We start from the raw sequence: 14,834 nt of genomic DNA, 5'->3' as shown, positions 1-14,834 counted from the left end.
TGTTGGTGAGCATAAAAAAGGGTGACCCATAAAAAGCATTTAGGGCGGTATCTAAAAATTGTAATTGCTATATAAATGTTAGCCATTAAATATATTTCTTCAGATTTGTTCTTTATGAATATAAATGTTTATCCATAGGATTTAAATCAAGTTAAATAAGATAATGTTCATAGACACCTCTCTTTTCAGAAATACTAATGAACCCCAGTAGTACCTAGAAAATAATAAATTGACAGAATTTAAATATTTTTCTTGTTTTGAGGATACACATAATTTTTTTGATTATAGTTTATCTTTTCTCAATGCACATTCTTTTTTCACTCCCATAGAAAATAGATTACACAGTGTAATTTAAAAAATGGAAAGCGCATTGTAATTTATATTGTTTTAGACAAATACTAGTTGTTAAGTTTAGCAATTTGTTTTGACAGAATTTATTGGAATTATGTATCATGTACCAATCTAGGCACTGGAATTATAACTATCATCATAGTCTAGCAAGGAAGACATACATTAAAAATGAACGTAATAACAGCACCATGTAAAAAGTGTTTAATACTATAATGTTAATAACATGTTATGTTAATACTATTTTAATAACAAGTAACTAAATAACAAGTATTTAATATTATGATGTCTTAAATCATTGTTCACCTGTTTTTGAGCAAGATTTTAGGAAAGAGAACACTTAACGATTTAAGACAATGAACATTGTAGTATTAAATAAATCAACATTCACCATGAAGAATTTATTCCGTTCTATGCAGTGAAAGTATAAGTACCGTTATCTTTTTTTTCAAAAGACTCTGTATTGGAAATCTACATTAATAAATTGTTTACACCTTTCTATTTTTTTCCTTTTCTTTTTCATACTTTACCTTTTTGGATGACTAATATTAAGGCTTAAAAATCTTTTATCTGAACTAACAGCCAGACTTCTGCCATTTTTCAAATATCTTTCAAAAGCAGAAGAAAATTCACTTAGAATCATGACTATAATCCTGCAAACTATCATCAACAAAAATTAAAGCTGAACTCCAGTGCTTCAGAGCGAGTTCTATATTTTTGACAAATACTACAACTTATAAATTTTGACTCCAAGCCAGAATAACATGGTCTTACAATAACATGTTCTCATTTGTAATATTCTCTAATAATATGACCTACAAGGAATTACAATTGCAAATCATCTCTGCTTTTAAAATATGCTCTTCTCCCAAATTTTGTATGATGGTACTTGTTTGAATTTTCACACAGCATTTTTCGTCACACAAATAAGTGTCAGCTTCTGTCAGCTTCTTCATAGTGTTTAATACTATTATGTTCATTGTCTTAAATCGTAAGTGTTTGCTTTCCTAAATTCTTGATCTCCCACCTGATTTTGAGCAAGACTTTAGGAAAGAGAACACTTACAATTTAAGGCGACGAACATTATAATATTAAATAAATCAATTAAAACAAATATAATAGCTTAAGGTGGCATTGTTTATATAAGCACTACAGTATCAGCAAATGAAAGAAAGTAATAACATATGTAAACATTTGTTTATGAACTTAGGAAAAGGTGGAAAGGTTGGCCGCTTTACTGTTTGTTTTGATATTGCCCTTCTTCCTTTCTGTATTCCTTGTTCACTGATAGTGTACTTCTCTTTTAGAAATCTCATAAGACCATAAATATTCTTAGTAAAAACCTACCAAGGTTGGTGTTTGCATCAATCCTCTGAAGACTTTTGTGCTCTAAACTGTGTCCTTTTCATGTCTCTCCATTTCAATTACATTTTGTTTTCTTATTAGAACTGAGAACTCAGCCATGTTTCAGAATTGCTCATTTCCTAAATGATACCAATGTGTGACCCAATAATCCTTTTGCAGGATTATTCGCATTTTACAAAGAAGATGCATGTTTATCCAGGACACTTTTAGTTTTGTTCATTTAGTGAGAGGCATTGTACAGTAGTTAAAGTGAACATATTTTTGCATTGGATTGACCTGGGCAGAACCTAGTTTTTCAACTTGGAAGTTTATGTCTTGGAACAGTTTACTTCTTAATATCATTAAAAATTTTTTTTCCAATAAAAAGGGATGTGAGGGAAGGCTTATGTGATGTAAAATAATTTATAGAGATAATAAAAAATACTAAAATTAATGCTTATCTTTTATAACAGGAATGCTATAGATGGCAACAAGTCAGAGAACTGAAATAAGAAATTGGGTCAATGTAGAAGTTTTTGATGTGGTCGGTATCCCATAGGTAGCAACCAGCACACGAAGACGTGCTGTGTCTACACATAGCGCTTCTTGGCTGTTCTTGGCTTTCTCGGCTTTTACCTTTGTTTTCTGTTCTATTATTACTTTAGAGGACCCCTGGTTGAAAATTTTAAAACCTAAAATTCTAATTTTTTATTCTATTCTAAATTGTTTTTTAACAGATTCATAAACAGTGATTACCTGCATTCAGCCTGATACACCATACATAAGTTCATGTAGCACTTTCAATTAAGTGCTTTTCTGCACATACCTCATTTTTGAGTCACACAGGTAGGGAAAGTAACATCATAGGTGTTACATAGATGTTTCACCTCCATTTTTTAAATGACAAAACAATCTCAGAAGTTTTGCCCATTTGGGAATTTTCAACTTTTTGGACTATATTGGAGCAGTGCTAGGTCCTATGAATACCCATCTGCTCAATCCTTTTACTTGTCTCAATCCCTTCACTTATGTCAGTTTTCACTAAAGGCTCTACAAATTGAAACACGTTAGTATGCCATAAGGGGCTTCCCAGATGGTGCTAATGATAAAAATTCTGCCTGTTAATGCCAGAGTCACAAGAGATGCAGGTTCGATCCCTGAGTCAGGAAGATACTCTGGAGTAGGAAATGGCAACCCACTTCGGTATTCTTGCCTGAAAAGTTCCATGACCTGAGGAGCCTGGCAGGCTACAGTCCGTGGTGTTGCAAAGAGTCAGACATGACTGAGCAACTGAGCACAGCACACACACATTGTACCATAAGGGTGATACTATCACAGTGTCTTAGTTATTTTAGGAGATAATAAGACAAAGGTACAATGGTGTGATCACTCACCTAGAGCCAGGCATCCTGGAATGTGAAATCAAGTGGGCCTTAGGAAGCATCACTATGAACAAAGCTAGTGGAGGTGATGGAATTCCACTTGAGCTATTTCAAATCCTGAAAGATGATGCTGTGAAAGTGCTACACTCAATATGTGAGCAAATTTGGAAAACTCAGCAGTGGCCACAGGACTGGAAAAGGTCAGTTTTCATTCCAATCCCAAAGAAAGGCAATGCCAAAGTTGCTGAAACTACCACACAGTTGCACTCATCTCACATGCTAGTAAAGTAATGCTCAAAATTCTCCAAGCCAGGCTTCAGCAATATGTGAACCATGAACTTCCAGATGTTCAAGCTGGTTTTAGAAAAGGCAGAGGAACCAGAGATCAAATTGGCAACATCTGCTGGATCATCAAAAAAGCAAGAGAGTTCCAGCAAAACAGCTACTTCTGCTTCGTTGACTATGCTAAAGCCTTTGTGTGGATCACAATAAACTGTGGAAAATTCTGAAAGAGATGGGCATACCAGACCACCTGACCTGCCTCTTGAACAACCTATATGCAGGTCAGGAAGCAACACAACTGGACATGGAACAACAGACTGGTTCCAAATAGGAAAAGGAGTATGTCAAGGCTGTATACTGTCACCCTGCTTATTTAACTTATATGTGGAATACATCATGAGAAATGCTGGACTGGTAGAAGCACAAGCTGGAATCAAGATTGCAGGGAGAAATATCAATCACCTCAGATATGCAGATGACACCACCCTTATGGCAGAAAGTGAAGAACTAAACAGCCTCTTGAAAGTGAAAGAGGAGAGTGAAAAAGTTGGCTTAAAGCTCAACATTCAGAAAACGAAGATCATGGCATCCAGTCCCATCATTTCATGGCAAATACATGGGGAAACAGTGTCAGACTTTATTTTTCTGGGCTCCAAAATCACTGCAGATGGTGATTGCAGCCATGAAATTAAAAGATGCTTACTCCTTGGAAGGAAAGTTATGACCATCCTAGACAGCATATTAAAAAGCAGAGACATTACTTTGTCAACAAAGGTCTGTTTAGTCAAGGCAATGGTTTTTCCAGTAGTCATGTACGGATGTGAGAGTTGGACTAAAAAGAAAGCTGAGCGCCGAAGAATTGATACTTTTGAACTGTGGTGTTGGAGAAGACTCTTGAGAGTCCCGTGGACTGCAAGGAGATCCAACTAGTCTATCCTAAAGGATACCAGTCCTTGGTGTTCATTGGAAGGACTGATGTTGAAGCTGAAACTCCAATATTTTGGCCACCTGATGCAAAGAGCTGACTCATTTGAAAAGACCCTGATGTTGGGAAAGATTGAAGGCAGGAGGAGAAGGGAACAACAGAGAATGAGATGGTTAGATGGCATCACCGACTCAATGGACATGAATTTGGGTTAACTCCAGGAGTTGGTGATGGACAGGGAGGCCTGGTGTGCTGCAGTTCATGGGGTCGCAAAGAGTTGGACATGACTCAGCGACTGAACTGAACTGAAGACAAATGTATTTTAATAATCAATATAACAGCAATTAATATGTCTACATTAAGTAACATAATATACACCATTGTCCTGTGTAACACAGCTTTGATTTCATTTATAAATCTAAGTATTCCCTTATTAAAGGTTGCATTCTGTATTTGTTAATCTTGTCATTGTTTTTAAATTGATTGATCAAATATGTTGCTTCTCTTCAGATTTCCTCAAAAAGAGCCACTTAGTTTTCAAATGTGACTATTCTACACAGAAAATACTTTATTAAAGTAATTTAAAATTCTTTTAAAGATGAATACTCCAGGTAAACATATATTTTAAAAATCTAGTAATAAATTGCTAATTCATAGTCAAGATCCTGGCAATTAATTAATAAATGTATGAATGGATAGTTTGAAAAACATACTTTGTTTTATACCTCTCAGATATAGATGTGATTAATATTTCTGGAAAATAATTTATTAAAATAATATACTTCATACATTAGTTCATTTTATCTTTTTTTTCTTTTTTAAGGTTTCAGCAGAGCAGCTTTACCATTTGGGTTAGTTCGTCGAGAATTATCCTGTGAAGGTTATTCTATAGATCTGCGATGTCCGGGCAGTGATGTTATTATGATTGAGAGCGCTAATTATGGTCGGACAGATGACAAGATTTGTGATGCTGACCCATTTCAGATGGAGAATACAGACTGCTACCTCCCAGATGCCTTCAAAATTATGACTCAAAGGTAAACATCATGTGTTAATATCCAATTTTAGCTACAACATCCAAATTAGTGAAAGTGTTATCATAATTCCATACTGGATGGATACTGTCTGTATCTCAGCCTATTCATTAAATTGAGTTAGGGTTTCCTTACTAATGTTGATTTCCATTTTATATAGATTGACATATTTATACATTGACATAGATAATGACATGGACTGAATTATTATACATTTTTTATATATCATACAATAAAGAGTAATCAATATATAGTCTTGTTTTTTAAGACTTCAAAATTTTGAAATATTTTATAATATCAAGAATGTTTCAGTGTCTCGGTCTTTGGCAGTAATTGCTTCTTAATTTTTTTAATGAGTAAACTTCATTTTTCAGCAAAAATCAGCAGAATGTACACAGAATTATCACATTCCATTTGCACACTTTCAACTTCCTTAACCATTGACATCCCGACATCCCTTACCACAGTGTTACATTTGTTATAATATATGAGCTCACATTGACACATCATTATCACCCCAGATCCTCCCTTTGCATTAGGTTCACTCTTGCTGTTGTACATTCTGTCGGTTTTGAAAAATTTATAATGACCCTTATCTACCACTACAATATCATACAGAACGTTTTGATCTAAAAATCCTGTGTCCCACCTACTCATTCCTCCCTCCATCAGACCACTAGTAACCACTGATCTTACTACTTTCTTACAGTTTTGCCTCTTCTAGAATGTCATATTGGAGAAGGCAGTGACACCCCACTCCAGTACTCTTGCCTGGAAAATAACCATGGACAGAGGAGCCTGGTAGGCTACAGTCCATGGGGTTGCTAAGAGTTGGACACGACTGAGTAACTTCACTTTCACTTTTCACTTTCATGCATTGGAGAAGGAAATGGCAACCCACTCCAGTGTTCTTGCCTGGAGAATCCCAGGGACGGGGGAGCTGATGGGCTGCCGTCTATGGGGTCGCACAGAGTTGGACACGACTGAAGCGACTTAGCAGCAGCAGCAGCAGCAGCAGGATGTCATATAGTTGGAATCATGCAGTATGTAACCTTTTCAGATTGGTTTATTTCACATAGTAATATGCACTTAAGTTTCCTCCATATCTTTTTATGGCTTAAAAACTCATTTTTTTAAAGTGTTAAATAATATTCCATAGTCTGGATGTACTGCAGTTTATCCATTCACCAACTGAAGGACTTGTTGATTGCTTCCAAGTTTTGGCAATTATAAATAAAGCTTCTGTGAACATCTGTTTAGGTTTTTGTGTGGACATAAGTTTCAGTTCATTTGGGCAAGTACGAAGAAGCATCATTTGTTGGATCTTATGGTAGGAGTGTATTTAGTTTTGTAAGAAACTGCCAAAATGTCTTTCAAAGTCACTGTACCATTTTTCATTCCCATTGACAATGAATGAAGGGTGCACCATACCTTCACCAACACTTACTGTTGTTAATGTTTTACATGCAGTGAGTGCTTCCCAGGTGGGTCAGCAGTAAAGAATACACCTGCCAATATAGGAGACACAGGAGACATAGGTTCTATGCCTGGACAGGAAGATAATCTGGAGAAGAAATAGCAAGTCACTCTTAGTATTCTTGCTTGATATTCCATGGACAGATGAGCCTAGCAGGCTGTAGCCCATGGGGTCACAGAGTCAGACATAACTGAAGCCACTTAGCACACATGCATGCAATGACATACCATGTTGAACATCCCTGAATATACTTACTTGCCATTTATTTATGCTTATTAGTGAAGTGTCTGTTCTGGTCCTTTCCCCTTTTTTAATTGGATTGTTTTCTTACTGTTTAGCTTTAAGAGATTTTTTATTTTACTTTTAATTTTTTTGGCTGTGCTGCAAGGCCTGCAGGACCACAGTTCCCCAATCAGGAATCGAATCCATGCATTCTGCTATGGAAGCATGGAGTGCCAAACCCTGGACCAGCAGAGAATTCCCTTTAAGAGTTTTTTTTTTTTATAAGTATATTTTGGATAAGAATCTTTTATTACATATGTCTTTTGAAAATATTTCCTCTCAGTCGATGACTTGTATTAGTGCTCAGTTTTAAAAAGAGCAAACAAGATAAAAACAACACATTATAAAACCTAAGAAAACTCAGAAGTGCTCATTGTCTCTCTTTCTTGATGGATGGATGGATAGATAGATAGATAGAAAATGGTGATAGTTTAGTCGTCAAGTCTTATCTGGCTCTTTGTGCCTGCTAAGCCCCTCTGTCCCAGGCAAGAATACGGGAGTGAGTAGCCATTTCCTTGTCCAGGGGATCTTCCTGACCCATGGATTGATCCTGGGTCTTGAATGTTGCAGCTGAATTCTGTACTGACTGGGCCACCAGGAAAGCCAAGAGAGAAAATAGATAGATAGATAGAGAGAGAGAATGGAAAGAGGGAAGGAAGGAAGATAGATGGAAAGAAAGAAGGAAAGAAGACAGAAAGATATTTGGGTAATATACAATTGGTTAATTTTGTATTTTAAGATTGATGTACTAGAAAGTATTATAAACTATAAAACTTGAATGGTATCTTTTAACTGGAGAGTTGGCCTTCCTACAAGTAAATAGAATATGAAAAACTGCTGCCAATGTTTATGGACTTTCTCTGCCATAACAAAGATTACCTAATTCTTGGCATCTTTTTTTTTTTTTTTTTGTTAAGTTTAGTACTCGTGGCATCTTAATTAGAGTTTTCTTATATGTAAGATATTAAAAGAAGATTTAGTTATGATTGAACTAAGACAGTTGCTGCTGCTGCTAAGTCGCTTCAGTCGTGTCCGACTCTGGGCAACCCCATAGACAGCAGCCCACCAGGCTCCCACCATCCCTGGGATTCTCCAGGCAAGAACACTGGAGTGGGTTGCCATTTCCTTCTCCAACGCATGAAAGTGAAAAGTGAAAGTGAAGTCGCTCAGTCGTGTCCGACTCTTAGTGATCCTATGGACTGTAGCCCACCAGGCTACTCTGTCCATGGGATTTTTCAGGCAAGAGTACTGGAGTGGGGTGCCACTGCCTTCTCCAACTAAGACAGTAATATCCAGCATTTCCTGTTATTTAGAACATAAAAGGAGAAGGCAATGGCCACCCACTCCAGTGCCTTTCCCTGGTGAATTCCATGTACAGAGGAGCCTGATGGGCTGCAGTACATGGGGTCACTAGGAGTCGGACACGACTGAGCGACTTTACTTTCACTTTTCCCTTTCATGCATTGGAGAAGGAAATGGCGACCCACTCCAGTATTCTTGCCTGGAGGATCCCAGGGACGGGGGAGCCTGGTGGGCTGCCCTCTATGGGGTTGCACACAGTTGGACACGACTAAAGCGACTTAGCAGCAGCAGCAGAACATAAAAACTCTGATGGAAAACAAGTTTGGCAGAGTGTGTTATACATTATTGATTTTGGATTTTTTAAGAAAAAATACTAGGAAGACGCTTTATCTTTCTGTTCAAAGCCTTCACTCTCTCCTCCTGATTCTTTTCCTCCGCCGAAAACAATCTTTTGTCCAGTTTTGTAGCTTATATGCTGTTGCTGCTAAGTCGCTCAGTTGTGTCCGACTCTTCACGACCTTATGGACTGCAGCCTACCAGGCTCCTTCGCTCATGGGATTTTCCAGGCAAGAGTACTGGAGTAGGTTGTTGTAGAACAGTACATCTTTGGGATCTGATCAGTGTAGGCACAATGAAAACATCCAAATGTGATAAGAGCAATGAAGGAAATAATGGAAAAACTATTTTGAGAAAAATCCAGTCCCTAAGAATATGGGTACAAATTGCTGTAAAATCTCTAATTTCATACAGAATATATATTAACATTTTTATTGATAGCACATTATAGTTAAGTAGGTTTTTTTGTTAATGTTGATACTGATCAAGATATTTTTAATAAATAAGAGAATATGTAATACTTTAAAAAGATTTCCATCAAAATGTTTTTATTTTTAGTTTGAAAAGGGTAGTTATTAAAAAAAGGTAAAATCTTATTTCCACAAATGGCACTGGATAAATGTTGCTTCTTTTTTTTTTTGTACAAAAGTCCTTTATAGACTGTTAGATTTGAAATCTAGCTTGTGAAACAAACTGCAAAACATAATTTACCTTCTTTGGAGGAATGAATTCTGTGCTCCAATAAGACAGTAATAGAACAATTTGCACATAGTATTTCAAAATTGGGAACTGCCTATATTAGGTGGACATTTATATGTTGATCCTACTGTTCAGTGGTAGTGATATGAGATGAATATCTAAAATTATGTCAGAAAGAAATAGGAAATAAAAAATGATTGTGTATAATTACCTGTTTTTATTAGACTGACAGGCAAAAAGCAGTGGGAGTTAGTATAAAGAGAATCTGAAAGACCTGGCTCTGAGGAATTGTACATTGTAGGTAACTTTTGTTCATGAATTTATACATTTAAATATGTGGTTGGGTATCTAGCACAACACATAAGCCTTATCCTACTTCTAAATATAAATATAATGACATGTTATAGTAAATGTACAAAATAAGATAGCAAGTAATTTTCATTGTTTTATTATATTATGAAAGTAGGGCTACATTTTTACAGTACATTTTTTGTTTTTAATTTTCACTGGGCTGGGTCTTCGTTGCTGGTTGAGCTTTTTTCTCTGGTTGTGGCAAGCAGGAGCTACTCTTTAGTTGCAGTGCATGGGCCTCTCATTTCAGTGGCTTCTCTTGTTGCAGAGAACAGGCTCTAGAGCATGGGCTCAGTAGTTGTGGCACATGGATTTAGTTGCCCCGTGGCCTGTGGAACCTCCCTGGAACGGAGATCGGAACCCATGTCTCCTGCATTCGCAGGCAAATTGTTTACCACTAAGCCACCAGGGAAACCCTTGATGACACATTTTAAAGAAACTAAAATGTGTGCATATTTAAATCCTGTAAAAGCAAACTGCTGTTTCCTTGTTATGAAAATTTCTAATCAATTTATGGTGTGTTAGTGAAAATAAAGAGTTCTAACACTGCCTATTCAAACTCTATTTTTAAATTGTTTTATTATATTAGTGGCTTTATAATTATGTAATCAACACAGTGACGATTAAAATGTTAACATTTTATTGACAAGGAATACAGTGTTAAGATGACTTAAATAATGAGTTTCACAGTAGTAATTTATCAGTACTCCATTCTGCGCATGTTAGATTAAAAACCCTAGAGGAAGTCTACCATATCTGACTGTTACATAGTTTCAAATAACTCTAAGAAAAATAGGTAGACAATATTTTTGCCACTGAAATATTACAGAATAATTATTGACTATGTAGAATACTTGTCCCTTTTTAAAGATATTCTTTCAGTATTTACAAATAAAGTAAGAGCTTTTTCACCAAATCCTAATAATTTGGCAAAAATTTTCCATTTATAATCATCAAAAGATAGGCTAATAATTTTTAAAATCAGACTTTTTTTCTTTAATGTAGGAAATTCCTTTTTGGAAAGTTTTTTTTTTTTTCTATTATAGTTGAAACTCCCCACTTTTTGCATATAAGAATAGATAACACAGAAATTTCAATGCCATTAAAATATGTTTATATTTTACCTCAAGGCTTTTTTACCTGCCTTTCTCACTGTCATCACTTCACCAGTTAAGAGTCAACTAAATGAATACACTTGTTATTCTTTGTGGTAAAAGTATTAATAATTGTTATTTATTATCCATTTTATATTTCCTGCTTATTTAAAACCATGCAACCAAGGCTTTTTTAGTAACTGATTCTATTATCGTTTAAGTATATTGAATAGCTCATCCTGAAAAGTAAGAAATAAAAGTCTTTCCTAAATGATAAGTGTTTTAATACTCTATAAAATAATCATCATTAGAGATAATTTTTAGCACTCTTTGAAGGTAATTATTGTGAGTTCACTTAAATATGAAATAGTTTCAACACTTTGAATTCATTAAGGCAAATAAAAAAAACCCCTGTTACTACTCATCAAATACTCTGAATTATTTGGTGAATAAGTAAATTAGAATTTTGCTAAAAAATAGTGTTTGTTTGTAGCATTGGGTACAATCTAGTTACAGTGATGTGCTAAATTTGTTTCTAAGTTACTCTTCTGTTACTGTTTATAACTGTCTCTTCATTTCTTCACTCTAAGAATTTGCCAGTTCTCATCCAGGTGGTCTGTTGCCTTAGATTATGGTTTGCAGTTGCCCTTAACATTTGTTATAGCACTCTGGTCAAGAGATCTAAAAGTGAGAAAGCATGTAAATGTTTACTGCATTAAAAAAAATAAATAAATATTGGGTTAATGGGCAAAGGTAGGTTCAGTTTTTCAGAGTCTGAACTCATACTATTAGATGTACATCAGTATAACTTTCTCATTGCAGAGAAGTTCTAAAAGTAATCTGTACTGCCCTCAAGAAGATGGTAAAAATATTCCTCAGTTTTTCCCTATGGTGGGAAAGGTGTATTTTGGGTAACTGATTCCAAGATAAGTCCTTTTGATTGTGTGGAAATTGCCCAAGGAAAATAAAATAGTGCCCTAGGCTTAGGGAACTAGCCTGATTCTTTTTAAGATTTTAGCCAATTTTTTTAAGCCCACTTATGGATACCAACTGGATAGAACCTCTTAGAACAACTACAGTAGGTTTCTTATTAAATAAAATTGATTATATTTTTGGTGGTTAAACTACCAATTTAAATTCTTCCAAGTTGGGAAACCTGGTGGAATATAAATAAGTAGTTAAGCGATCCATTGTTAATACAGATCTGGCACTCAAAAGAGTGTTGAAAGAAAAACGTACAGATGAAACATAAATGTAAGGTTGGTAGTTTTAGGCGAATAGATGACGTTACAGGGGTTATGCAGTTGGTATGTGCAAAAGCTCTAGAGAACTCCTACACTTAAGGCGAAAAGGTAAAGGTACCATCTAGGAAACCAGAATGAGAACAGGAGGGTAATGTCTCATAGTGAAGTGAAGTGAAGTCGCTCAGTTGTGTCCGACTCTTTGTGACTCCATGGACTGTTGCCTGAGGAGTTTTTCAGACAAGAGTACTGGAGTGGGTTGCCATTTCCTTCTCTAGGGAATCTCCCTGACCCAGGGATCGAATCTAGGTCTCCTGCATTGCAGGCAGACTCTTTACCATCTGAGCCACAAGGCAGCACTGAAGTGTGAAAGTGAAAGTGAAGTCGCTCAGTCGTGTCCGACTCTTTTCGACCCCGTGGACTGTAAGCCTACAAGGCTCCTCTGTCCATGGGATTCTCCAGACAAGAAGACTGGAGTGGGTTGCCATTTCCTTCTCCAGGGGATCTTCCCAACCCAGGGATCGAACCCGAGTCTCCTACATTGCAGGCAGATGCTTTGTCCTCTGAGGCACCAGGGAAGCCAGTTTTTTCTTTGTTTTTACACTAAAGTGTAAGAGAGATTCATTTTTTCCCTTATTGATGCTGAAGAATTTTATTCTACTTAGTTTAAATAAAAGAACATATTAGGATTTTCAGGATAGGAGAGTTTCAGGATGGAAATCAACAAAGCAGCATTCAGCCTTGCATAGACCAGAAGAATTAGGTACTACTCTACAGTCACAGACATCCAAGAAAGGAATAAACACTAGATTAATGAAGTAGGAGTACAGTTCAGAGATTTTTAACTTAAGGGAAAAAAGTCTAGCTTTTTGAACATGGGAACAGTTTAATAAATTAAGTAAGAGACAAAACTGATTTCAGAGCCTAGATCTTGTCTAAAAAGTTTGGGATGATGAAAGTAAGCTTGATGAGTAGGGACCAAATTAATGTATTCCCATCCTGTACCCCATTCAATAACTTATGTATCCTTGAATTTTCTTCTATTAAACTTTTCAATGCCCCAACCTATTATCTTTAAATATGATAATTACATTTTAACATTGTTAATACAATAGCAATTCAAGTGGTAAAGATTTCTTGTGTGCCTGAGCATTTGATAAAAGGTGTCATTTTATATATATGTGCATTCCTTTTTTGTTTTCTTTTCCATGATTCTTTGTTACAGTAGGTCATAGAATGAGACTGAAAAGATGTACACATTGACTCTTTCACCTCTCTTCTTGCTACGAAGCAGGACACACAACTAGGGACCCTTTTTATGAAGGAAAAAACATAGGCCATTGCTTCCTTTTTAAGAGAGTTATGGAATAACAGATTGTTGGAACTGCTGAGAAATTTGGGACTCATCGTACTGTAGTTCTCCCATTTCACACTGAAAAGTCAACTGTCATTGCAGTCAAAGCACTCATTCACATTTGTAGCACATATATTCTCCTCACTTATTTTAAAAATATCTTTGGGAAGAAATGGGCAATATGATACCCTCTTTTTACTTTGTGAACCTTGAAAAAGGTTGAATTATTCATTTTAGAGGTATCTATACTTGGAACCTCATTAATATCTTAGTTGTATGAAAATTGATTTTAAATAATATTTAATAATCATTTTAAAATAATTCTATTATCTAGGTTTTGTATATATACTTCTATTATTTTCAAGTATAATAACAGATACTAAGTGTGTATAAAATACTTAAAGAAAGGTGATACTTAAATGCATGCACAGATCCACACAAAACCCTCATATGACAACTGATGGATGTTAGAAGATCCTCAGAAGTTAAGCAAGAAAATTCATTAAATTCCAGTTGCAATTCTACAAGTGTGTTCTCTGGCTGACTTCAGTGTAGGCATGCTCTCCTTGACATAAAACCCTTTCCAATTTTATACTGATGGTTCAGTCTTTATAAAGAAACTTTATGTCCAAGGCAGAGCTATATGAAAGAGGTTTTATTCAATTCTTTGTTCCCTGATCTCTTTATAGGTATCAATAAACTTAAAACCTATCTAAGATATTTATATCCCTTTCATATTAATTTTTAGTGGGGAAAATTAGCTAAATCTGCCTTATCTAATTAGATGTTTTATAATATTTTAGGGGTTCGCATATTTTATTTTTGTATTGTTATCCATACTTGCTAGTCAGGGTACCCTTCTCTTGCTTAGTATATTTATTCAGTGCACCTATTCATTCTCATAGGGTTTAAGCCTGCATTTCTGAGAAACTGCAGTCTTACCTTTATGCTGTTTATCCCAAGTGTTTTTATCTATCTGTGGTGTCAGGTTTATCAACCATTTGTCCATTAAGATAAAATGCATCTGGGGAAAAATAAATAAATACTACTAACTCATCATCTATGTGATTTATTTAGGTTATTTTCTGTTGAGTGATGGATTTGTGCTAATTCTTTCTCTCTTGGCTTAATTTGTTTTTAGACAACTAACTGGAATTACAAACACCTCTCTTTATGCAAGGTTTGGGACGTTACAGTACAAACTCTTGAACCTTAATACAGTAAATAACCATTAAAGTTGTACTGATATATCTAATTGGACACATACTTTGCATGTCACATACTGATGGGCATTTAAACCAAAGAACTCATTATAGAAAGGAAAGACTTTTGGCAATAATAAACTTGAACCATATTAAACGTTCACATTTAGTGTGCAAAAAA

The 14,834-nt window shown here is 35.5% G+C and overlaps 1 protein-coding gene across 6 annotated transcripts in view; it reads left to right on the top strand.

Moving 5' to 3' along the window:
• ADGRL2 (adhesion G protein-coupled receptor L2) overlaps positions 1–14,834 on the top strand; it is a 205,152-nt gene that overhangs the window by 110,968 nt on the left and 79,350 nt on the right. For all 6 annotated transcript variants that reach the window (XR_011144185.1, XM_068962327.1, XM_068962363.1 and 3 more), the window contains exon 3: positions 5,105–5,318. Coding sequence is in view for 5 of the 6 variants with exons in the window: in XM_068962327.1 (XP_068818428.1) it covers positions 5,105–5,318 (214 nt within the window). In the remaining variant the exon portion in view is untranslated. The remainder of the gene's footprint in view (positions 1–5,104; positions 5,319–14,834) is intronic.

The sequence above is a fragment of the Capricornis sumatraensis genome, chromosome 2 (assembly GCF_032405125.1).
Source record: "Capricornis sumatraensis isolate serow.1 chromosome 2, serow.2, whole genome shotgun sequence".
NCBI classification, from domain to species: domain Eukaryota; kingdom Metazoa; phylum Chordata; class Mammalia; order Artiodactyla; family Bovidae; genus Capricornis; species Capricornis sumatraensis.
The sequence above is the reverse complement of the archived record's forward strand: the minus strand, read 5'-3'. Positions and strand labels throughout refer to the sequence as shown.